At 46.3% G+C, this 24451-nt stretch overlaps 4 protein-coding genes across 4 annotated transcripts in view; 3 read left to right on the top strand and 1 right to left on the bottom strand.

Annotated features, from left to right (window-relative positions):
- Positions 1–1886: 1886 nt before the first annotated feature.
- Positions 1887–8774, bottom strand: septin10 (septin 10). Its single transcript, XM_080536222.1, has 11 exons — positions 8658–8774; positions 7725–7839; positions 7359–7554; positions 6945–7131; positions 4935–5096; positions 4697–4793; positions 4437–4605; positions 3409–3541; positions 2542–2717; positions 2102–2286; positions 1887–2060 (listed from the first exon to the last, which is right to left on the bottom strand). Exons 1-10 carry the CDS (start codon positions 8685–8687, stop codon positions 2271–2273), a joined length of 1281 nt encoding a protein of 426 aa, XP_080392348.1. The 5' UTR covers positions 8688–8774; the 3' UTR covers positions 1887–2060; positions 2102–2270.
- A 730-nt stretch (positions 8775–9504) lies between these two features.
- Positions 9505–11357, top strand: sowahca (sosondowah ankyrin repeat domain family Ca; the record flags this gene model as incomplete). The annotated part of the gene is made up of 3 exons (XM_080536812.1): positions 9505–10227; positions 10397–10786; positions 10908–11357. The coding sequence occupies 3 exons, from the start codon at positions 9505–9507 to the stop codon at positions 11355–11357; spliced, it is 1563 nt and encodes a 520-aa protein (XP_080392938.1).
- A 3515-nt stretch (positions 11358–14872) lies between these two features.
- On the top strand, positions 14873–21414 carry akap17a (A kinase (PRKA) anchor protein 17A; the record flags this gene model as incomplete). Its single annotated transcript, XM_080536811.1, has 6 exons — positions 14873–15199; positions 15535–15963; positions 17321–17469; positions 18602–18842; positions 19136–19519; positions 19679–21414. The coding sequence occupies 6 exons, from the start codon at positions 14873–14875 to the stop codon at positions 20138–20140; spliced, it is 1992 nt and encodes a 663-aa protein (XP_080392937.1). The 3' UTR covers positions 20141–21414.
- Positions 21415–22310: 896 nt separating this feature from the next.
- Positions 22311–24451, top strand: part of asmt (acetylserotonin O-methyltransferase) — a gene marked incomplete at both ends in the record, with an annotated part of 6429 nt that continues 4288 nt past the window's right edge. Inside the window, 4 exons of the mRNA XM_080536810.1 lie at positions 22311–22415; positions 22985–23159; positions 23288–23417; positions 23858–23926. Coding sequence (XP_080392936.1) covers positions 22311–22415; positions 22985–23159; positions 23288–23417; positions 23858–23926 — 479 coding nt within the window. The remainder of the gene's footprint in view (positions 22416–22984; positions 23160–23287; positions 23418–23857; positions 23927–24451) is intronic.

Below are 24451 nucleotides of genomic sequence, written 5' to 3'. Positions count from 1 at the left end.
TGTTTATTTAGATTTTTTAAAAAGGTTCCCCAGTAACACTGTTTATTCAAAATGCATTGCATTACAAACGAGTAGATGAGCGTTGGAATGTATCAGTGGGTGTAAACAACGCTGTAAACTGGTAGTGTAGTCTGTGGAGTCCAAATAAATATCATACACACACACACACACACATTGTAAGGCACATACAAACTTAAAGCGCTAGTGTGTCAGTCTAGGACTGTATTATGTTTCATACACAGGAGTATCATTATTATGGGTTACACTCACCCTCCAAAGAATTGTGATTTCAAGTATACACAATTCTGAATAGATAAGACACACACACAGTACATGCCATTCCCAAATAGACCAATGGCTCTTACCCGTAGGCACTTCAGGTAGATCTGGGTGGACAGTATGGATGTAGGAAGCACTACAAAAAACAACATTATACCTAGCCTATCAAAAGGCAGGATGGATGACTTATCATATCGCCAATACCTCCCTAGTAACAGACTAGGGGTGCCAACTGGTTAGTGGAGGTGAATCTGGGGTACCGGAACAGTAGTGGATAGTGAGATAGTAAGAGCAAGTAAAATACAGGTAAAAAATAAAGATATAACCACTATTTGAACCTCAGTGACTGGGGCATAAAATAAAGGAAGTATATTAAAAAAAAATGTGGATATATAAAAAATGGTTGTGTGAATACATAAAAACAACATGGCACTGAAAAGGAGGTATAAATCCCAGGGCTTGACATTAAGCTTTTTCAGGTACTTGTCCTTCGGACAAGTGAACTTATCTTTTACTTGTCCTAGAGCTCAAGTTACTTGTCCAAATCCAAAGATTTTGAAAAAGCAATAATATGAATAATAATATATTATACTCTCACCGGCCACTTCATTAGGTATACCTTTTCAACTGCTTGTTAACGCAAATACCTAATCAGCCAATCATGTGGCAGCAACTCAATGCATCATTTAGGCATGTAGACATGGTCAAGACGATCTGCTGAAGTTCAAACCAGCATCAGAATGGGAAATAAAGGTGATTTAAGTGACTTTGAACCTGGCATGGTTGTTGGTGCCAGACGGGCTGTTGCGTGATATTATAGTGTCAATATGGACCAAAATCTCTGAGGAATCTTTCCAGCACCTTGTTGAATCTATGCCACGAAGAATTAAGGCAGTTCTGAAGGCAAAAGAGGGGGTCCAACCCCAAGGTGTGCCTAATGAAGTGGCCAGTGAGTGTATGTGTATGCAAATAACACATTTGACTACTATTGATTTGATAATGATGTATCCTTAATTTTCAACTGTATTCATTAAACAATATTTTGTAATTATTTAAAAACATAGGGGTAATCAGTGATTACCCTAACCCTAACCCTTTTAGATTAAGATTGGCCACAAAAGGGATGAATATCTAGGAATATTTACAAAAAATGTTTGTAACTACAGTCCCTCCCCAATGGAAGCAATCTTATTTGCTAGCCTTTGGATAGTATCCTATATTCAAATTGAGAAATCTATCATTAGTGTCATTCTGAAGTTCGTATTGCGATGTGCTGGTCTTAAAACTTCAAACCTAAAATATACGATCGCATCGAACTACATGAAAATAAGCGGCATTGAGAAGAAGCGAATATGCGCATGTTCACGTGAATGGCACTAGTGACAGGAGACCTACAACACTATGGCTGCGTTCGTAAACTCGCTCTGGAATATGATCAGCACTCATGGAATGCCTTTTGTCCAATCAAATTACTTGGTCTCTTTATGACGTTGAACGCAGTGTGCGCTCTGGCGCTCTGGCGCTCTGAGCGAATTTACGAACTATGACGATAACGAACTACGAGAGACTGAAACAGCGAGAATGAGGCGCGGCATCGCTTTGCTTGCTATTTTTTTTTACTATTCAGATCGGAAAGAGGAATTAATGTTTGCAGATATTAATACATATTGATTTGTTTTTTTGTTTTGACTTGTCCATCGGACAACTGCAGGAGGAAGTCCACTTGTCCAAACATAAAATGTACTTGTCCCGGACAAGCGGACAAGCCTTAATGTCGAGCCCTGAATCCCAGTGGGATGATACAAAACAACAGTAGGAACACAGACAGAGGAGTCTTGGAACGAGACGTCGTTAAAGCAAAACGCAGCAGGATCAACGAGTCAGAACTCTTCCTGGTTAGTGTTAAAAACTGGTCCGTGAGGACCGAGAGGAGAGGACTGGTCATTGGTTGTTTATTTGGGTTTAGTCTCACTGGAGGCACAGTGAGGTCTTCACATGAAGCCGGAGCTGAGAGAGAAAGAGAAAAAGAGAGGGAGAGAGAGAGAGAGATGGAGGGGGTTAGACCAGACATGGACAGGTGGTTAAAACATCACATTTCAGTGAGATCAAACACACTTGTCCCTTTAGTCTATACAGGGGTTTCCACAAGAGTGAGAGAGGGATACTTCTCTAATGATGTGAGACACTTCTTTATTGAAGAAACATCTTTCGGAGAGTCCTTCTAATATGGAGAGGTTACATGAGGTCAAGCTTAACTCTCACTTCTTGCGGTCCTTGTCCTTTTTGTTGGTGTTTAAGCTCTGGCTCTGCAGTAGCAGGGCTGCAGCGCGCTTCTGACTGAAGGAACTCTGCTCCTCCTCCAACGCTCTCCTCTTCTCCTCCAACGCACCCTTCTCATCCGCATGCAGCCGCTTCAGCTGCTCAAACCGCCCCTGGAGCTAGACACACACACACCACACACACACACACGCACACACACACCACACACACACACACACGCACACCACACACACCACACACACAAATGACTACGGTGTTGTTGGCATTGTCAAGCTTCACCAGTCAATAGATCCCAATGTCCCCCAATACATCCAGAACAGCACTGCTAGGATCCTGATGAGGGTGCGCAAATATGATCACATCACCCCCATCCTCAAATCACTTCACTGGCTCCCCGTCTCCCTCGGAATTGAATTCAAGGTCTCCCTCCTCACCCACCAGCGCAGATGCTTTTAAACGAGGCCTTAAAACCTACGTTTTTAATAGAGCCTTTTATTAGCCTGTTTTCAATTTAAAATGTTTGTTTGATTTGTTTACCTTTCTTCTTGTTTTTAATCTGTAGCACTTTGAGATTTCTTTATGTTAAGTGCATTACAAATAAAATGTATTATTATTATTACTGTCAGTATGTATGTATGTATGTATGTATGTATGTATGTATGTATGTATGTATGTATGTATGTATGTATGTATGTATGTATGTATGTATGTATGTATGTATGTATGTATGTATGTATGTGTGTGTGTATACCCTCCTCACCCACCAGTGCATCCATGAAACTGCCCCCCCCTACCTCAAGGAACTCCTCCATGTATTATTATTATTATTATTATTATTATTATTATTACCTGTCTCTCTTTGTCCTTGAGCTCGGCCTCCTTCTCTTTGACTCTCTGGACGAACATCTGTCTCATCTCCTCCTCTCTCATCTGAAGTTCCACCAGAAACTCCTGGCGTTTCACCTCGTAAGTCTGCTGGAGACTAGAGACGCAGAAAACACACGTCACACACTAGATTGAGATTAGCAAAGTGAACCGCTGAAGTGAGGTGAGGGGTGACACCAACTAGGACAGTCAGTGCATTGCGTGAAGAACGGGATATGGGGGGGGGGGGGGGGGGACAGGCTTTATGGCATAGTGTCTAGCTAGAGAAGACAGCAGCATCAGAAAGAGGGGATGTAGGGTTATTGTGGTCTGTAAAACATAAACCCTTTATGAAAGACACGGCTTCTAAGCTGGTGGTGTTTACTTACTTTACTTACTGGTTTGCTCTGGGAGTGGCAATGTGTGTGCCTGGGGAGGCTGGTGGAGGTAGAAATGGGACGACGCGTCCGTTGTAATGCATGGAACGGACTGAGGTACGGCATCAAACATGTTAGACCCCATTCCCTTTCCATTGAGCCCGTCCTCCGATTTCTACCTCCACTGGTGGGTGCTGTGACGCTTCCCACTCTGCCTGCATATTGGCTGTGGCTGGAGCCTGGGCAGAGTGGGTGGGTCGTTAGGCTGAGTGGTGTCACCTGGGTTTGGGGAGCTGGGGATGTATATATGAGATGGGTGTCCTCTCTCTTCCTTCCTTATGATTTGGGTTCCTTTGGGGTTTGTTGGTAAGGTCTCTGGGTACCTGGTTTTTTGGGCCTTTCAGTTTTACACTACATACCGGTATGTTCATACACCTCTTACACATTACAACATACATTATACAACCATTCACTCATGGCCTACACTACTGATTCTTATCCATAATCATATACATGTTATTTAGTTTTTTTTGGTTCCTTTACTTAAATAAAACTTTAATTGTATCATTTAAACGCATGTGTGGACTCCCTTATTTGTTACTACCTTCGGGTGTGTAACAGTGCGTGCATTCGTACCCGACTGGTTTGCACTCTGGGCTGGTGTCTTTGAAGCCCATCTCCTCCAGTTTGCAGCGGCGGTACAGCTCGTAGTGGCGGGTGTGTGTCTGCTCTCTCAGATCCTCCATGTTTACACAGATCAGCATCTCGCGTAGCTTCACGAAGTCACAGTGGCTCTCGTTCTCCACTGAAACACACACACACAGGGGTTAAGGAGGCACGGCGGGCTTTGTCAGAGAAAACGCGTGCGCGCACACCCACACACCCACACACCCTACCTTCCACCACGCCCCAGGGGTACTTGCGACCCTTCACCATCTTGTTCTCCACACACACTTCGTCTGTGCTGCCCACCACTGCAAACGGCAGGTGACCCTACAGGTACACATATTAAAGTTTAGAGGTACATGGAAACACTTAACTGTCACATTTAATCTGCAACAGGGGGGGGGACATCAGTCATCAATGTCAAAGCGTGCCATTTATCGGTGTGTGTGCGTGTGTGTGTGTACTCACATTCATCGTGGTGTTGACCTTGGCGACGGTCTCGTCGTCAAGGGGGAACTGGTAGATCTGCACGCCGTTGCTAACCAGCTCACTCATGATCTTGATCTTAAACTTGTGAAGCTCACTCTTACTGATGGTGTCTGCCTTGGCTATGACCGGGATTATGTTGACCTGAAAGAGAGAGGACTCAAATACATCACAAACTGAAACTGAAACCACACTCTATATATCTCTACTACACTCTGATAAGTGCAATACTGAAACACAACTGTGAACATTTCAAACCTGCAAACTGCGACACTTTAAATGAATGTGCAATAACACTATGTGCAATATGACAACCCTCGGGTACATAAGGTTCAGAGATAGGAAATGTTAGAATAGGTATAGCATGATAGCATAGAGTACAGCACAGTGTTTTATTTGTATAGTATAGTGGATAGTGTACATAGCCTTTATTTATGTAAACCAGCTCTTTTCCCTTCTTGTTTTTATTTTTTTTTTCCTAGCACCAGGGGAGCCCCCCCTCCCAAATTTCGTTGTTTGGTACCTGTACTGTAATGACAATAAACACCATTCATTCATTCATACAGTCTCTATATATATATATATAATCAAACTAGCCCTATATCAGAGGCATGATTAGCTGCATCGGCTGGAATACTAACAAACTAGAACATGAAACAAGAGAAAGGACAACACACTCCACACATCGCAAAACGTCCTCGAGAGGATGTAGATGTCAACAACGATACTTCCAACCAGCCCCGTCATTGTCCTACGAATAGTCACGGTAATGCTTGCTGATCCTAATGGCATTATTATCATAGCCAGCAGTAAGACACTTTTCCACCATCAGGGCTACTGAGCTGCACACATTCCTCTGTGGTTGTGTTTGAGAGAGAGGGAGAGGGGGGGGGGGGGAGAGAGAGAGAGAGAGAGAGAGCCACCCAGGCTAGAGCCCTCATCTCTACACAAGCCACCCACAGTGGGACCACAGCAAAACACACAGCTAAAAATACACTCTTGGTCTGTTTGAAAAACAAAAGTGTTCAGCAGTGGCTGTCCTCTCCATCAGTCGTGTAGTTTCACACATTGCACTCCATCTCTCTGTCAGTCTGAGCAGCACAAAGGCCAGCTAGCTCTCACAACATTCCACAGAGCATTCCATTTATATTCAAATGAGAGGGTTACTCACACTCCAGAGTTGAGAGCTCTCTCGCTCTCCCACCAACATTGTACGTACGCGCACGCACGCGCACACGCACACACACAGTTGAGCTCAGTCCCGTCAGACTGTGTACTTTGAGAGAGCGTGGGGAGGACTACAGACCACCCCTGAGTGAACACAGCTAGGCTAGAGCTAGTGGGATAGATCACGTGTCTCTCTGACATATTGTTGGACAAACAGAATTACAGTTCTGAAAGCATCACTCAGTCATACGCACAGAATCCTACTTAGCACTCAGATTCCAGCAGCTATAAATAACACTGACATCTGGAGCTTCATTTGTCCTGGAATCAGAAAAATGTCGGAGAGTTGTCTCTGTAGTCGACACCAGCGGAGGCTAGTCCATTGAGGAAGAGAAGCATTGTTTTCACCTTGAATATGGACCAAATGATTGATCAGTTAATTAATTGATTAAAATAAACTGCAGAACGAAATGCAATCAGCTTACACACACACACACACACACAAAAAACTCTCCAAATGGTCTCCAATAAAAGTCACTTTCTATAGTAACAGTGGTCCCAAATGGTTGAACTTCTGAGGATGACCCAAATTCACTTTACTGCATGTCAATCACATACACAACCATCATGCGCGGTGGACGTCTTCACAGTACAATCCTGTCCTACTCTGCGGAAGAGTCGAGCCCTTCTCCAAAACCACATCATAATCCTGAACACAATAATTTGTCTTAGACAATCATGTTTGAAACAGGTTTTTCCGTCTCCATGCAGGCCACACCCATCTATCGAGTCTGCCATCCTCCTCAATTTTTGCTGTCAGGTTACCTTGCTGTCCAGTTTCTTCATGGTGACGAGGTCGAGGGACTTGAGCGAGTGTCCAGAAGGGGAGATGAAGTAGAGACAGGCGTGGACACGAGAGTCATTGTAGTTATGGAGCGAACGCTTGATCTTCAGCTCTTCCTGAAGGTACGTCTCATACTGGCGGTCTATGTAGTCCACCACAGGCTGATAACTATGGGGAGACACATCTTGGTTATTTAGGAGATACTTTTCATAAGGAGGAACAACCAAAGTACAGTCCAACACACACCATGACATACAGTACATCAGACATGAGTTGTTGAAGTGTTTGCCTGGAGTGCCATTACATTGAGTTTGTCTGGCACAATGGAACTAATCAAGCACAGGTAGGCATTTGAAATCATTCTAAATGTTATTTGGAATACGTCTGATACACACCTCTCTTGTTTGTTCATCTGGTCTCCGAAACCCACAGTGTTGACCACAGTGAGTCTCAGTCTCACGTTGCTCTCCTGTAGATCGTACGTCTGAGCACGCAGCTTCACCTGAGGCTCAAAGTGAGAGGTCTCGAAGTTCTCAAAATTGGTGTTGAACAGCGTGTCCATCAGAGTAGACTTACCGATGCCCGTCTCACCTGGAGTGAAACAATTCAACATAAAATCATTTAAAGTCACATTTCCCCATTATGCTATCATTGCCCCAGTTAGCTTCAATAGTTAAATTAGAAAACGTCAGTAATCAGAGTGGAGAAAGAGCTTTAGGAAGAATGTGTAAGAGGAGGCGGGGGGGGGGGGGGGTTATCACCGATGCAGAGGATGTTGAAACAGAAGCCCTGGCAGGTGGACTTGTTGACCAGCTGGTCTGGGAGGCTGTCGAAACCCACATGGCCTGACAGGGAGAAGGGGCGGGCACCCTTATCCTGATAACAGACAGCACAACAGATTCTCATTATCACACTTTCTCAGATCACACATGAAAAGTTGTTCCCATTACCAAACACCGACCTGAGGTCAGTTTTTTCCTCATTTTGAACAGGACAACGTGGCTGTGAACTTAGTCTCCTGCATTCTCAGAGAACAAACTCCCTATTCTCACTGGAACATCAACTTCAAGATAACTTTTCAATGTCCTGGTTTCTCTCTATGCCCCCCTCTCTAGGGGACATTCCTACCCATTTCAGAATCCCTGGGCTGGCCCTCTCTTATTTGGCACTGGGGTCTCAGCTCTCTGCTGGTTATGGGATTGCAGCTAGGGTGGGGATGATGTTGCATTACACACACACACACACACACACACACACACACACACACACACACACACACACACACACACACACACACACACACACACACACTCATTGTATAAATAAACATGCCGTTTTAAACGTACACAAACTACTGCTGACAATAAGAATCAGAGAATTTGATGAATTGGATTCAACTGATCTAGCCAGCTAGCTACTGTTTTTAGGTTAGCTTACAGTTATATCACTCACTGAATCTCTGGTACCAGCCAGCAGGCGCCATACACCATGTGGAAGTTTGTGAAAGTAGCCAGCTAGCAACCTAGTAAGGCAAATTGTTAGCTAAACTTGCAAGTATGTTTCATTCACTGACTATTCGCTTTTGCTCAGAGTTGGCTAGTTGGCAGGGACACTCCCTGGATGTGTCACTCTGTGTCTGTCTCTAGACATCCTACTCTCTCTCTTCGCCCTTCAAATACTTTTGTAAAACTTACCAGTTGTCGCGCAACATCAGAGGAAGCCATACTGATACTTTCAGTGGGGGAAAAGACTAAAAATGTCAAAACAAAGTTGATCAGATTAGAAAGCCAAATTCCTGATTCTGACCCGCCTTTGTAATCCAACAGGGTCAACCGGCCAGCTGAGACTAAACTAAGGTGATTAGTGTGTGTGACTTCGCTATGTAAGACGAATTAAATATAATGTCAACCGACTAAAAGTCATGTATTATGTATTACTGATGTATTCTAGACTACAAGTAATTCAAATGTTTCGGTTGACACAGTTGTTCTGTTATGGACGTTGAGAAACAATAGTAGTTTAATTTCATCCACCCCTCCCCCCAATGCAATGGTATCACCCGATCCCCCAGGCTGCCAGTGCTGCCATGTTGGCTCTGGGACAGAACGAACCGCTCCGTTGTTCCAGACGGTAATTGGGATCCAAAATGGCGAACTACGTAAAGCAGTTTCTCACATGGCCTTACGTTACTAAAGGGACGGGGAATCCCCAGTTCTTTTGCTTGTGCGACCCCTGTCGGTCAGAATCGGAAGGAGAGAATCGAAAAGCAGGAGTGATGATGTTGTCATCGGCTGACTTCAAAGAGCTGTCACCGCGACACGACGAGGGGGATGCAACACTGGAGAGTAACAATTTAAAAACACATCTCGCTGGTTAATTTGTTTTGACTGATCTACGATCGTGATGGCGAGCGAATGCAGTCAATGCACAGAAGAAGCCGTGCTGGAGTTTCTAACGGACAGGGGAGGGATGGTCCGACACATGGACTTGACTGATCATTTTGAATTAATTCGGGAAAATGATCCATCTCAGAATATCACAATGTACACTGAAACTCTGAAACGCATCGTGGACACCGTTGCTATAGTGAAGCTGGAAGACGGCGTGAAATTCGTGTGCTTGAAGATTCAGAATGAATGCATGGGATCAGTGGAGCGCACGGACTCCTCGAATGGCCGTGATGGAGAGTGTAACGGGAACGGTGTCAGTGTGGGAGAGAGTCCGCTCTCAGAGCAGGGCAACCGGGCTATGAGCGTCAACATGAACTCCACGGAGAGTAATAAGCCTGCGCGGGTGAAAGAGCCATCAGACAACACTGTCAATGGAAACACTAACATTGGACGTGCACTATCATCTAATGGCAAAAACGCACGCAATTCCCTGACTGGGCTGGATAATGAGGGACAGTCCAACGGTAATGATCATCATCCGTGCGTAGAAAAAGAATCTGTCCTGGCTCAGACTAGTGATGACACTGTTGACCCCAGCTCCATAGAAGTCAGGCTGAGAGAGAGGAAGAGGAGAGAGTCCGCCCCTGTCATAGGCTCGGTGCCTGACCCGGCCCACTCAGGTGTGGCCCCTGCCCAGGTGAGGGGCGGCCGGCGGGTGTCCCGGTGCTCCCAGCGGGCCCTGCTGACCAGCGGCCTGTCAGAGGACAGCGGATGGGAGGGGGGGCTGGACTCAGTGGGTGTGTCAGGAGATGGAAACACCCCCAAGAACAGCCGAAGGAACTTCATCGAACTGATGATGAGCAGCTCCCCACAGGTAAGGCTTCAAACAAGCATTTTATACAATTAGGGGACAATTAATACCTGATCTCCGCAGAGATGTATTTTAGATCAGCTCTGAGCTCTGGTCTCGGTGGCCAAACTGTATAAGCTAGTATTTGTCCTTATTAAAACCTGAGTCTCAACCATTTCCTCTCTGTGTCCAGGTGCGTCGGTCCATGATCCACCGTGGCTCTCGGATCCTAGATTCGGTCAGGGGTGACGGTGACTCTGCCTCCCTCCACTCCGGCTCAGCTGACGAGGACTGTGCCTCGGTGGCCCTGGACCCACTGGAGCACGAGTGGATGCTGTGTGCTTCGGATGGCCTGTGGGACAGCCTGCAGCCCCTCCTCTCCCTGGACCCCAGCCTGATCTCCAAGAGGGACTTTGTGACAGGCTTCACCTGCCTACATTGGGCAGCTAAGCAAGGCAAACACCAGCTGATATCCCAGCTGCTGGGCTTTGCTAAACAGAACTCAGCTTCTGTGGATATAAATGCACGCTCCAGCGCTGGGTACACACCCCTTCACTTGGCAGCCATGCACAGCCACACACAGGTACTTCCCTGATCTTACCTGCTTGTTTTCTGTTTTCATGTTTAAAAAAAATCTTTGCACTTGTCATTGTAATTCCATTTTCTGTGAGGTATGTTGTTGTGAAATGCACTGTGATTGACAGGTGGTACGTATGCTGGTAGAGGAGTGGGATGCAGACACAGACACCAGGGACTACAGTGGGAGGAGGGCCGGCCAGTACCTCCCCCCTGCTGCTGTTGCAGACTTGCAGGATGGGGCCGTTACCTCACCCGGGGGAGACTCGGACACGGAGAACACAGACAGCGGAGCGGGCCGCTGGAGATTACCCAGAGTCCTCCAGTCTAACCTGAACCCTCTTCGGCTTCTAAACCTGCCCGCAGAGGGTGCAGGGGATGGGGGAGGGACAGGAAGGACCAAGTCTGTACACAGGAAATCATCTCTGAGTAGGCTCAATGCACGGCTGCACCGAGGACGCTTCAGAACCCAGATCATCCACAGCATCTCTTTCAGAGAGCCCGGGGAGGGAGAAGGTGGAGACGCATCCCCAACCAGCCCACTCAAACCCAGACCATTGTCAAACCTGTTTGGATAACTCTGCACTTTTAGAGTCCTATGGTAGCCCTGATAGGACTCACTTTATTTTAATGATGCTATAACATGGGGGCTAGCCATACCATGTCTCGAAAAATAATTACCTGGGTCTAAGTCTATTTCTGCTTAAGCCAACCACAATGACAAATACATTTTTGGCTAAAGCAGAGACAAAATGGCATCTAAAGCTAGGGAAACAGCCCCTAAAAGATTAGAGATATAGTAGTTATAAGATACAGCAAAATACATTTTAAAATATGTTTGCTGTGTAAATAGATTTATGTTCAGTTTGGTTTGAAGGAGCTGATTATCACTATAGTGAGCTAATATAATGTGAATATTTAATTTAACATAATTATTTAAAGAATACTCTAACTAACTATGAAAGGTCTGCACCAGTGATGTGTCAACTTTTTAACTATGATGATTTTAGTCTGAAAATAATATATTTTTGGTGGAAATAAAGTTCACTAATCTGAAAGTCTGGAGCTGGGACACCAGTTTCCTTAATGAGACGATTTGCCTGTACTAGAGGATGGGAGCGGAATGACTGGAACGAGTCACACCTTTCCGTTCTGGAAATGTCTTTCACCGAATGAGGAAATAAAACTACCACTGGAGTTCGCTTAAATGATTCTCCTAACACTTATTAAAGCAACCTCAATGTAACTGCACTTGTCACTTTGAAGGTAACAAGAGAAGATAGTTTATGAAATGAAAGTATGGAATTGCAGAGACTATAAAATGATTAAGAGCTTAGATGTCTTATGGGTTTTGTATTGTTGATGTTTCAGTGTTCTATGGCCAGAAGAAAGGAAGGACAGTAAAAAAAAAACGGGGTCACACAGTTTATAGTATTTCCTGTGTGCCCCTGTTGTCCATTGCAGTATATTCTGTTCTTGATCTCATGTCTGTAGTGGTTTTCCATTGGAGGAAGAGAAAGGAGGTTATGTGGCCAGTTAGGGGCTGAGACTTGTTTGTCCTCTCCAGGGCGGGTCTGTGACTCTGTGGTTGACCCGTTATGGATATGCAGACAGTACTGCACTTACTCTGACTGGAGGCAAACCTCCCATGATGCCACGGCACTGATGAGCATGATGTAGTCGTGTTTTACAGATCCTTGTTTAAGCTGCTGCCTTGTAAACAATCATTTGTTCAATTATTGTCTTTTGTCTTGTGTTTACTGTAGAGGAAATTTGTTTTGGTTTTTGGTTTTGTATACAAGAATATGTTGACCTATTTTCTCTCAATAAATGACTGTTAATTAATGGAAGAATTGCATTGCAACACACACACACACACACACACACATTCCTAAGTGTCATTGTGTTGGACTGCATTCCCCACTTGTGTGATATGGTTGGATTTATTAGTTCTCCTCGGTTGAGGATATAAAGGCTACTGTTCAGACCTACTTGATGTCACCTTTCCAGATGTATAATGAAAGAAATGTTGTGTACTGCCTATCTGTCTGTCTGTCTGTCTGTCTGTCTGTCTGTCTGTGTCTACCAGATACTGTGAAGTTACTGTAAATTATATGAAAGCCACTTCCGACTGAGCCACTGTAATGGTTTCTTCTCTTCTAATGTATTTTATGGATTGTGTCTCTCCCTCTGACTTTGGTTTGTATTTTGGGGAATAAAGCAATAATTGTTTATCTATCTGTGTGAGTTTGTAGTCAAAGCACTGGTACCATATTACTATTTCACTGACATTAACTGGGTCTTCATTCCTGCTGAGAACTACACTGAACTTGTTCTCCAATTCCAGAGAGTAAATTAACTCACACACTCAATAATAGGGTTTGTTAGAGGTTTTGTTTTTCCATGCTGGTCAGACGGCAAACACATATTCAAGGCTGTATGACATTAATAATGAAATATAATGATTGTTCCACTCTTGTGTGGTTGAATTATTGATGCCCACTAATCACCACAGAGAAGTTAATTTAGCATTCAAGGCTTGGCAGGTCCACAGGCTGTTAGATGAAACACTGCTATGCATCTGTTACGTTTCTAATGAACTCCCACTCTGCACCTGCTAGGTGTGTGTGTGTGTGTGTGTGTGTGTGTGTGTGTGTGTGTGTGTGTGTGTGTGTGTGTGTGTGTGTGTGCGTGCGTGTGCGTGTGCGTGTGTGTGTGTATGTGATTATTTCAAATGGGTCCAGGCAGGCAGGGATAGTTTCCTTCAAATACTCACATTGGCATTGAATTGATTGTGGAGTAGAGTTGAGCAGCAGTGTGACTGGAAAGGCCTATGTGACTGCAGTGACCTACATACACAGTGAGGTGAATAATGCCTATTATGCAAATTCCTCTGCATTTTCTTTTCAGGGAAACTGTGCCAACATTTCTGCCTGGGGGGTTCAACCAATGCTGCGAGAGAAAGAGAGACACACAGTGTGGCACTCGTGCAACAATTGAAGTATTGCTGCTCTCTAGTGGACACTGGGACACAACGACCCAACGGTCAGGGATGTATTTCGCAGGTTTCACCGCTAGGTGGTGCTATGTTATATTTGTTTACAGTGGAGATGCAGCTACCTTTGGTTTGGTTGGCCCGGTTGAAAGTTCAACGCATTCGGCGTCTGCTTGCCAGTGAGCTAGCTACGTGTTGTTTTGTGAGCATCTTTTAGTTGTAATGAACCCAAATAACACAACCGTGATACATTAAAGCTGGCAGAGTGAACCAGGTTAGTGTCGTTTGCCGTTTAGGCTGCTGATATTTCTGATGTTTTTACGGTTATAAGTGTCCCTAGTGACACCAGTGTGTGGTGCATGGCTGGAGAGGTTGTTGCTATGCTAGCTTAGCATACTCCTGGAACCATTCGGAAAGCGCTGGCTAATGAATGGTCTTTATTGTCATTGATATAGTACAGGTACCAAACAACGAAATTTAGGAGGGGGGGCTCCCCTGGTGCTAGGAAGAAAAACTAAAAACAAGAAGGGAAAAGGGCTGGTTTGCATAAATAAAGGCTATATACACTATCCACTATACTATACAAATAAAACACTGTGCTGTACTCTATGCTATGCTATACCTATTCTAACATTTCCTATCTCTGAACCTTATGTACCCGAGGGTTGTCATATTGCACATAGTGTTATTGCACATTCTAAAAGATAACTGTTGCTAGAAATGCCCCCGCTTTCTACCCGTAGTTAAGATGTGTTAAGTATGATAGCTAACAGTCAACTGTTGTTTATGTGGTTTAGCTAGCCCCCCTGTGTATGAGGCCATCAGGGATGGTAACTACTACTGTTTGCCGTGGTTGGCTGGTGAATCAATGAACCAGGAATGAGTTGACTTGTGTGCAACATCCGATTTTATTATAAACTACAACTAGGAATACAGGAGTGGCTTGTATCAAAGTGGGTGGAGCTTGTATCAAAGTGGGTGTGGCTTAGACACTTAGGGGGAGTGGCCTGAATCATAGTCCACTAAGCAACAGATGTTTCATTTTCCAGGAGGACTCTTCTTCACTCTTCCAGCTGAGTTCAGCCAGCTGCCATCACCATGACGACCATCATCCACGACACGACAGAGGCGCTGTGTCTGTGCTCCGAGTACAACCTGTACCTGAAGCCCATAGCTAAGATGACGGTCAGCGTGGCCCTGCCCCAGCTGAAGCTGCCCGGGAAGAGCATCTCCAACTGGGAGGTGATGGAGAGGGTGAAGGGCATGGTGGCGCCGGAGCAGTTCTCAGCCCTGCGCATATCCAAGAGCACCATGGACTTCATCCGCTTCGAGGGAGAGGTGGAGAACAGGACCGTGGTGAAGTGCCTGCTGGGACGCTTAGACGGCAAGAGCATCAAACTGAGTGGCTTCACTGATATACTGAAGGTGTGTGTGTGTGTGTGTGTGTGTGTGTGTGTCTCTGTGTCTGTGTCTGTGTCTGTGTCTGTGTCTGTGTCTGTGTGTGTGTGTGTGTCTGTGTCTGTGTCTGTGTCTGTGTCTGTGTCTGTGTCTGTGTCTGTGTCTGTGTCTGTGTGTGTGTGTGTGTGTGTGTATAAATCTGTACTGTGGTGTTGTTAGAGCAGCTTTGTAAAGCAAATGTCAGCGAAACCGATACAACTCTCCTCTGGCTCGTTGCTGCATTAAGGAAACACATTCTCTCTCAGCTGAACTGGTCTGGTACAGGTGAACAGCAATGTTGAATCTCATCTGGTTTCCCTCAGGTGCGTGCAGTGGAGAACAAGATGGACTTTCCCACGCGTCATGACTGGGACTCGTTCTTTCGCGACGCCAAAGACATGAACGAGAGAGTGCCCGGAGAGAGACCCGACACCATCCACCTGGAGGGGCTGCCCTGCCGCTGGTTCACCCAGAGAGACGGCCTCCCCGACCGGCCCTCCGAGGAGGTGCTCCAGGCCGTGTTCCAGGGCTTTGGCCCCGTCCGTAACGTAGACATCCCCATGTTGGACCCTTACAGGGAGGAGATGCTGGATAAGAACTTTAACACCTTCACCTTCGGGGGCCATCTGAACTTTGAGGGTTACGTTCAGTACCAAGAGTACGACGGCTTCATCAAGGCTATGGATATGCTCCGAGGGATGAAGCTCATGCACAAGGGAGAGGATGGCAAGGCTGTGGCCTGCAACATCAAGGTTGGTTCAGATAGAGTACTATGATCTAGAATTAGGCAGATATACGGTTATACCGTATATCATCTTTTTGGAAAATAGCAACGGTATTTGTCAATACCGTCATAAAACCGTCCTTAATTGCTATATATAATAAATGCCTTGCAAACCAGTGTTTGTCCAGCACCACTGTCTGTGTGGTTGAAGACGCTATTGAAAGTGTTGACAGAACAAAATGTATTTTATTTGTATATTTTTGTTTAGAAGCGATCATAATTGCGTGTCACGTGACCGCTTCTCCTCAGAAGAAGGATGATGCGCGATTCACAGCACTCGTCTGCCTGTAACACGCTCTGCGCTTTGTACTCGCTAGAGTGTTGACAGGGTTTCCCATACATACGGTAGTCTCATTACGAACCAAAAGTATTTTTAGAGCTGTTTTTATGAATTTATTTTAAGTGCATTTTTCAGCACTGCTTGTGGAAAGTGTTCGAGCAGGTTCGTGGAAAGGATAGGGCTTCATCATTTGAAATTGGCGGCTCCGTCAAAGGCCTACAATGTGATTTTGAATCCCACGGTAAAACTGTAAACCGCGTTTACATTTAGGGACAGTTTAACACCAGTATAAACTAATTAGAAACCGCCCAACCCTACTATGAGCCATGCCAAGATATTTGACTCTGGTTGAATAGATCTTGACTGCTGTGAAAGACTGAACAGTGTCTTCTCCTCCACTAACTATCTGCCATTGAGCAGATGTTCTTGCAATTATGGTCAAGTGTGTGAGAGGAGGCATGCCGTGAGTGTTAATCAGATGGAGTGTCTTCACTTCAGTCAGGATGCTTATGGAACAGAGCCGGTTTAAGGCCTTTTAGTGAAATGAAATTCAAGGCCGTATTATCAGTCTAAGGATCACTGGGCAAAACAGGGAACTGGGTCTCTAATCCAAAGAACAAAGCCACTCATCCTAAATGAAGGGGGGCGGGGGTTACATAATCATATAGATTGTGATAGGCAGTCAATTAATTCCAGGTTCTCTAAACGTTCCCTATGCAGCACGTATGCAGCTTCATCATCAACTGAGTAATCGTCTGTGAGGTCTTGGGACATTTTGGGGAAACACAGAGTTGAGGTTTACTTTTAAACCAAGGTGAAAATATAACGTTTACAGTCAACAGACATGCAAGTGTTTGACAAACTTAATTTAGGCTCAGTGTTACTCAGAAGGATCACTTCTACCAGTGCAGCGGTTTAGCCAGGCTACCCCACTCAGATCTTCTATTACTTCAAGGAATAAAAGGAAGGGTGTCTTTTTTTAGGCTTTTGAAGAGGGCCCCTGTCTCTACCAGAGGCTGAATACATGTACTTCCTGTCTTGTCAGGTGACCTTTGATACCAGCAAGCACCTGAGTGACGTGACTCTGAAGAGGAGGCAGCAGGAGCGCCTGAAGCTGCAGGAGCTGGAGAGGCAGAGGGAGGAGCAGAAACGCAGGGAGAAGGAGGAGGAGGAGAAACGCAAGGAGGACGAGAGGTACGGACAGAAGGATGGAGTAAGACTAAGTGTGTCTGGTCCAAATACAGTCTCTCATAGGGCTTTCACACCGGCAAAGAACCGTTCCTGTTCGCATTCGGGAACCTCCGAACCTTGGTGCTGTCTGGCAAACCAGCCCGCGTTCATACCAGTGTAACCAGAACCATCCGCGTCATCAACGATGGGTGATGAAGGGGCGGGATAAACAAAAATGTCACAACTAGATGGCAGCTACTTCACTGGAAATGAGGATAATATCTTCCACTACAGTATCTGAAATAAACACTATTTTCTAGATTTTGGCTGGAATAGAAATGGCTTACGAAATTTGCGTTCGCGCGTGTGTGTGTCTGCTGAGCATGTGAGGAAGATAGAGAGAATGATGGAACGCTACTTTTGAAAATGACCCATATCCGATACCTGTGCTTACATTTGCTTACACTTGCTTAACACTTGAAACAAACCGCATGCGTACATGAGGGTTTGGTTACCGGAAACAAAAGTAAACAGACTTGTTTTAGTAAACAGCCGGCACTTGCAATGGACGCGAGACAGAAATTATGCCGAAGTATGTTTAGAGGTCCGTAAAATATTGTGCACATTTTAAGGCGAAGAAGAAAGAGGAGAGCCCTTATTGAAGCTGTTGTGAGTGAAACTAACGTCAAACGTCATCAACATGCGAAGACCGTCACATTTTCAATGACGTGCGAATCGCAATTACAAGGGATATCTGACCTGTGTCCGCTTAGATCACAGTCGAAATGACACATCGATCTGATTCGTATCAGATTTATTTCCACATATGATTGAGGCCTGAAACAGATCTGAGAATACCAGATTCAAAGTGCTTTTTTTTACTGCTTACACGTTCATGTTACATATCCGATCTGTGCCACATGTGAGCAAAAAAATCTGAATTGTCACTTCTACCTGGCAGTGTAAATGTGGCCTTAGTGTTTGCATACATCTAAAGTAGTCGGATAGGTGTAAGAGTTGTTTGCTCCCTGTAGCCTTGCATGTATCCAGTCCCTCTATAGATCATCTCCCACTGAAGGGTCTAGGGTTATTTCTCTAAATTATACTACTCAGAGATGTGTTGAAGTGGATGGATGCCTTTTGTTATGGTTTCTAGGAAGCAGAGGGAGCAGGAGGAAGAAGAGAAGGAGAGGAGGAAGGAGGAGAGGCTGCGTAAACGAGAGCAGAAGCTGAGAGACAGGGAGGAGAGGAGGATTCAGAAGAAGGTGAGGAAGCAGCAGGAGGAGGATCAGAAGCGACTGCAGATGAAGATCGCCTCAGAGGAGAGGAGACTACTGCTCGCTCAGCGCAACCTGGAGTCCATCCGGCTGATCGCTGAGCTACTGGGAAGGGCCAAGGTACACTCACACACACTTGTACGCGTTTACACACACACACACACACACACACACACACATACTAAATCCCGTCCCCACGCAGACAAGCATGCACAGCGCCATATCTATACAGTGGCCCAATATTTGAGGACTTATTTCATGATCCACTTTTGATAAAAACACAAACTCATCAAGACGAGAGACAGCATCTCTTTCCCCTTTTTTACGCCCCATCTTCCCCTTCTTTCATCTCTCCTCCTCTTCTCATCTTCTATCCCGTCCCTCCCACTCTCCTCGTCCTTTTCCCGCCCCAGGCTCAGAAGCAGCAGGAGCAGGAGAAGGAGAGGGCCGAGCAGGAGGAGAGGCAGAAGGAGGAGCTGGCCCGCCAGCAGGAGGAGCTGGCCCGGCTGCAGGAGCTGGAGGCCTGCCGACGGAAGCAAGAGGAGGAGCTCCGCAGGGTGGAGGCCGAGAAGGGAAAGGCCCTGGAGCTGCAGCGCAAGGAGCGCGAACTCCGAGACCGTCTCCTGGGGAACCTGCTGAAGAAGGGCAGCGGAGGAGGAGGAGAGAGCCAGAGCCAGACCGCCGGCCGGGCCTCGCCCCAGACACAGCCCATGACCTCCCTCCAGGCGCCGCTGAACGGGCCCAGGAGGCCAGAGGAGGGCAAGAACAGAGCAGGGGAGGGACAGAGGGCTGGCGGCGTACGCTCACTGGCGTCTGACAAACCCAGAGGGGGGAGGGAGGATAGAAGAAGAGGGGGACGGGAGGAGAGGAGGAGAGGGGGACAGGGAGGAGGAGGAGGAAGAGAGGAGAGGAGAGGGATGGTCAAAAGAGGCTACAGCAGGCACAGCCCCGAGAAGGAGAGGGAGCGGAGTCGCGCGCGGAGAGACAGGAGCGAATCCCGCAGCCGGGGCGGGCGGAGAGACAGCCGGGGCAGACGGAGCCGCAGCCACAGCCGCAGACGCCGCAGCTCCAGGAGGAGCTCCGGGCGCCACAGCCCCGGGAGACACAGTCCCGGCCGCCGCCGCCGGAGCAGCAGGAGCTCCAGCCGCGACAGCAGGAGCAGAAGCAGCAGCGGGGGGAGCCGCAGACGCAGCGGAGGGCGTAGGGAGGACGACAGCAGCTCCAGGAGCAGGAGGTCAGGGAGCAGCAGATCTAGGAGCAGGAGGTCTAAGAGCAGCAGATCGAGGAGCAGGAGGTCCAGGAGCAGCAGGAGCAGAGACAGGCGGAGCCGGCGCCGTAGGGACAGCCGAGGCCACAGCCGGGACAGGAGCGGCAGGCGCCGTAGTCATAGCAGCAGGAGGAGTCGCTCCAGACGATAATAAACTCGTGTTTAGTTCACTGCTGAGTCACTCATCTCTTTCCGATATGAGTCGATGACTCCAGACTGGGCTATCCAGAGGTGCAGCAGTGATCTACGGTCTTTAAGACCACCACCACTGCTTTAGAGTAGACTAGCTGTAGACACCAGGCCCGAGGAGAACACATACATACATAGACTGACTGTCGTAGAAACCATAAGAGTATCATATTATTCTGCTTACATATCAGTTTCAGGCGTAACACATGCGCACACGCGCGCAAACGAGGTGGACACATGGCCTTTTAGACTAATCCTCTCCACCGTACCACCTCAGAGCTCTCTTCCCAAGGCTGTTTTCAGAGGGGAGAGACTTTACGTTAGGGAGGAAGTACACACATGAAGACCGCTGTTCTGTCGACATGTAATGATTCCAGAAGTACTGTAAATCACACCGTTTGTATGTGTCCATATTGAGAAGCTTTCAGATCAAAAATACCTTTTTGTTTGTTTGTTTGTTTGCTTGCAGGAACTCATTCCTGGCTTATTTTAAATGCAGTTGACTGTGTTGTTCAGTGTCAGGAGTTCATGGGTGGTTCATAGGGATCCTGGGAGTTGTAGTTCTGCACTTGACAGACACCTGCACACAGACAAGTCCATGGACAGCCTTAGGTCTGGGCTTGTAGTCTTTTTACAGGAGACACAAGATGGATGCCAAAGATGATGAGCTTGTTTGAACCACAATGTTCTTGAGTTGGGCAGACGTTCGACCAGGCCACCTCATTTTGTGTTTTAACTTTTTTTATTTGACTAATAATAGTACGTAGTCATAAACTTCAAGTGGTTCTCTGAGTTTGAAGTGTTTGAGCCCTGTGCTGGTTTAGAGCGTGCGCTCGGTGAGTGGCTCAGCCAGACCAGTGGTATATCAGTCACTGCTCTTGTGTTTTTAACTGGACTTTAAATTAGATGTTGACTGCTTCCAAATGATCCCTTCATTCCCATGCAGTGCACTACTTTTGGTCAGAGCCCAGATGCAGCGGTCACATAAAGCTCTGGTCCATGCGCACAACCAATGGAATATGGTGTCATTTGAGAGATAAAAGCCTGCGTTTATGTATACGCCACTTACCTCACCTTATGGATGAGTATGTGTACAAAGCTGACTGTGAAGTTCAGGACCATCGGCTCACCCTAATTTCAATGTGTTGGCTACAGAGAGAGTTCTGCCTGTAGCCTCTCTCTCTCTCTCTCATCCACTGTCTGAGCATCAGCCTGTGTATGTATGAACACTCTGATGCGCTGTCTCTTTGACCGTTGCATGTCCTGCAGACACCGACACCGAGTTAGATAATGGGAGTTAATTTGTTGAAATAAAGGAAAACTGAAAAACCATTCATTGTGTTTGTGTGTTATCCTGTGGTCTATACTCCGAGTTGAGAGTGAACTGGGTAATTTGTCCTCACATTTCCGCCGTAATTAGGCCTTTTGATAGACGTCTAATTGGGAAGGAACCTCATTTAGCCCATGAAGCAGTGGAATTATCTGTCTGCCACGATATGATATGAGAGCGCTCGAGAGTACAGTTGTCATTAGCATGAGCTATTATGAAGCTTACGTAATTGGCCGACAGTAATGAGGGCTATACTACTTTATGTTTTAACCAGTGTTAAGCAGTGCAAGTCGTTTAGCATCCGTTTGAACATTTTACCTCTTTTGGGCTAACCTTTGAAGTCATTGAAAGTGATTGAATATGATTTGATTCTGGAACATCATGGACATGGGTGATATTTTCCCAACAAATCTCTTGTTCAACATACCAGATGTGAGCCAGTCTGTCTGTCTGTCTGTCTGTCTTTGTGGTGAACAAGGCTCCCAGTGTAGTGAGAGCTGGTCCTTTGTCTCTGGGCTGAGTGTCTCAAATGTAATCTGGGTTCTTTGGCTAATCCGGATTAGACTGGGACTTCAGCTACGGTAGGCGGTCATTAAACACAACCCTATATACTCCTTTAGACCGCTGCCTATGACACACACGTACCTGTAGGACGGGGTTCCCTGGGAGCACACTCATACAGGGTAGACTGCGTAAGGATAGATAGATAGACAGCAGTCCCATTGCCAGGAGCAGGAGGCTTCACAGCGCACACACACACACACACACACACTTGTCTAGGAGACCTGTCGACAGTGAGGTTATGGCGCACTCCACAGGGATGTGTTCTTCAGAAGATTCTACTGTTGTTTCTGCTGGTTACCCTCGGAAGATCCTGGACTATATGGAAGGCTTCCTGGTCTCAAAGGTAACAAACACGCATGCACGCACACACACACACACACACACACACACACACACACACACACACACATACACAGAGTTGAATACGTTATTTGGGTTCACAGTAAAGCATTACATCGAAGAACCCAAAATATGAGAGAAACAAGTGATACTATTTTCACCACTCAGCTAAGCTTCACTTCAACAGCTGGTACAGAGCAATATCTTGCAAGCTGCTTGACTTTTTTCTTTGGGAGGCTTGCACACACACACAGACACACACACACACACACACACACACACACACACACACACACACACACACACACACACACACAGGATTTGTGTGGCAAATGAATCTTAGAGTCCATCCAGGACACCTACAAGGACTGGTGTGTCAGAAAGGCCCTTAGGATTATTAATTATTATTATTATTATTACTTATTTTACTTTACTTTATTATTGTGATTTTGTATCTTGCTGGCTGCAATGCCAGTGTTGAGGACCATAGCCAAAGAAATGTACTCTTGTGTACTGCGATTCTGATTCTGATAGTGATTAATAGACGGATTGTTGACGCACCATCTCTCCCAGACTCTCTTCACAGCCTGCGAGCTGGGCGTGTTTGACTTGCTCCTGGCGTCACAGCGCCCCCTGTCTGCTGGGGAGGTAGCTCAGGGGGTGGGAGCCAGCCTAGATGGGACAGAGAGACTGCTGTCTGCCTGCACAGGGCTGGAGCTGCTCACTGCACACAGCCAGGACGGACATGGTAACGCACACGCACACACACACACACACACATGATTCAGAATGCTTACTGTTTACCTAACCTTGTCTAGCAACTCCCTTTTTCTATAGCACCCACTCACTACAGTACCTCTCTCCCTCTCTCCCAAGTGGTGTACAGTAACACAGAGCAGTCACGTGTGTATCTGACCCGGTCCAGCCCGGTGTCACTCTACAATTCCATCCAGTACAACTCCAGAACCATCTACCTGTGCTGGCACTACCTGACAGACGCTGTGAGGTGAGTCCCGTCATACCTGGATCACACAAAGAGCTATAAACCCTACTGTCATGTGAGGAGTGGAATGATATACCTCAGTGGTCTTATAGCACATAGAACACAGAGTTAACGAACAGGCACAGGGAACAAATAACACAGCAATGTCCAGGGGGGGGGGGGGGGGGGGGGTGGCAGGGTTAGGGGAGATGGTTAGGGGTAGGGAAGGTTGGTTTTAAGTTACACATGACTGGCAACAGAGCAGTTTTCATTTCAACCCACACATTTATAGGATACAGTATATGGGTATGACATTTACATTTTTAGCAGTCTTACAATTCTTACAATTAGAGATTACAGGGACAGTCTCCCTAGAGTAATTTAAGTGCCTGACCCAAGGGCACACTAGTCATTCAGAACAAGAATTTCATGTAATTTCCTCATGTCTTTCCTCCATGTTCCAGAGACGGCACAAACCAGTATGAGAAGGCATTTGGCGTCACCTCTAAAGACCTGTTTGAAGCCCTGTACAGGTGAGACCCCCTCCTCTCCTCCTTTTTACTGTCCTATCCTTGTTACAAGAAAGAGATTAAGAGCTAAAGAGAGAGGGCGAGAGATGCTGTATGGGATTTCCCAATGGCCTTGGGTTACAGTGAATAGAAGAATGCCCCCAGTTTTGTCGGTTCAACGATTTTTCGAGTCAGCAGTTTTCAAGGATCACAAGATGAACGTTTCTGACTTTCACCAGCTCTTATCTGCTGGGCATGGCTGTCTGTTACTGTATGTAATGTAAGGAGAGAGCTCTGTGTGTGTGTGTGTGTGTGTGTGTGTGTGTGTGTGTTTGTGCTTGTATGTGTGTGTGTGTTTGTGTGTGTGTGTGTGTGTGTGTGTGCTTGTGCTTGTATGTATGCGTGTGTGTGTGTGTGCGCGTGTGTGCGCGTGCTTGTGTGTGTGTGTGTGTGTTTGTGCTTGTATGTATGCGTGTGTGTTTGTGCTTGTTTGTATGCGTGTGTGTGTGTGTGTGTGTGTGTGTGTGTGTGCTTGTGCTTGTATGTATG

The sequence above is a fragment of the Nansenia antarctica genome, assembly GCF_963989245.1.
Source record: "Nansenia antarctica genome assembly, chromosome: 7".
In the NCBI taxonomy this organism is placed as follows: Eukaryota; Metazoa; Chordata; class Actinopteri; order Argentiniformes; family Microstomatidae; genus Nansenia; species Nansenia antarctica.
The sequence above is the reverse complement of the archived record's forward strand: the minus strand, read 5'-3'. Positions and strand labels throughout refer to the sequence as shown.

What these genes read in the sequence shown, in the direction of transcription:
- septin10 (XM_080536222.1), bottom strand. Translation starts at nt 8,687, where the DNA reads ATGGCTTCCTCTGATGTTGCGCGACAACTG. An exon ending in TTTCAACATCCTCTGCATCG is followed by an intron (nt 7,555 to 7,724) that starts GTGATAACCCCC and finishes GTTTCACTCCAG; the next exon opens with GTGAGACGGGCATCGGTAAG. An exon ending in AGGTCAACACCACGATGAAT is followed by an intron (nt 4,794 to 4,934) that starts GTGAGTACACAC and finishes GTGTACCTGTAG; the next exon opens with GGTCACCTGCCGTTTGCAGT.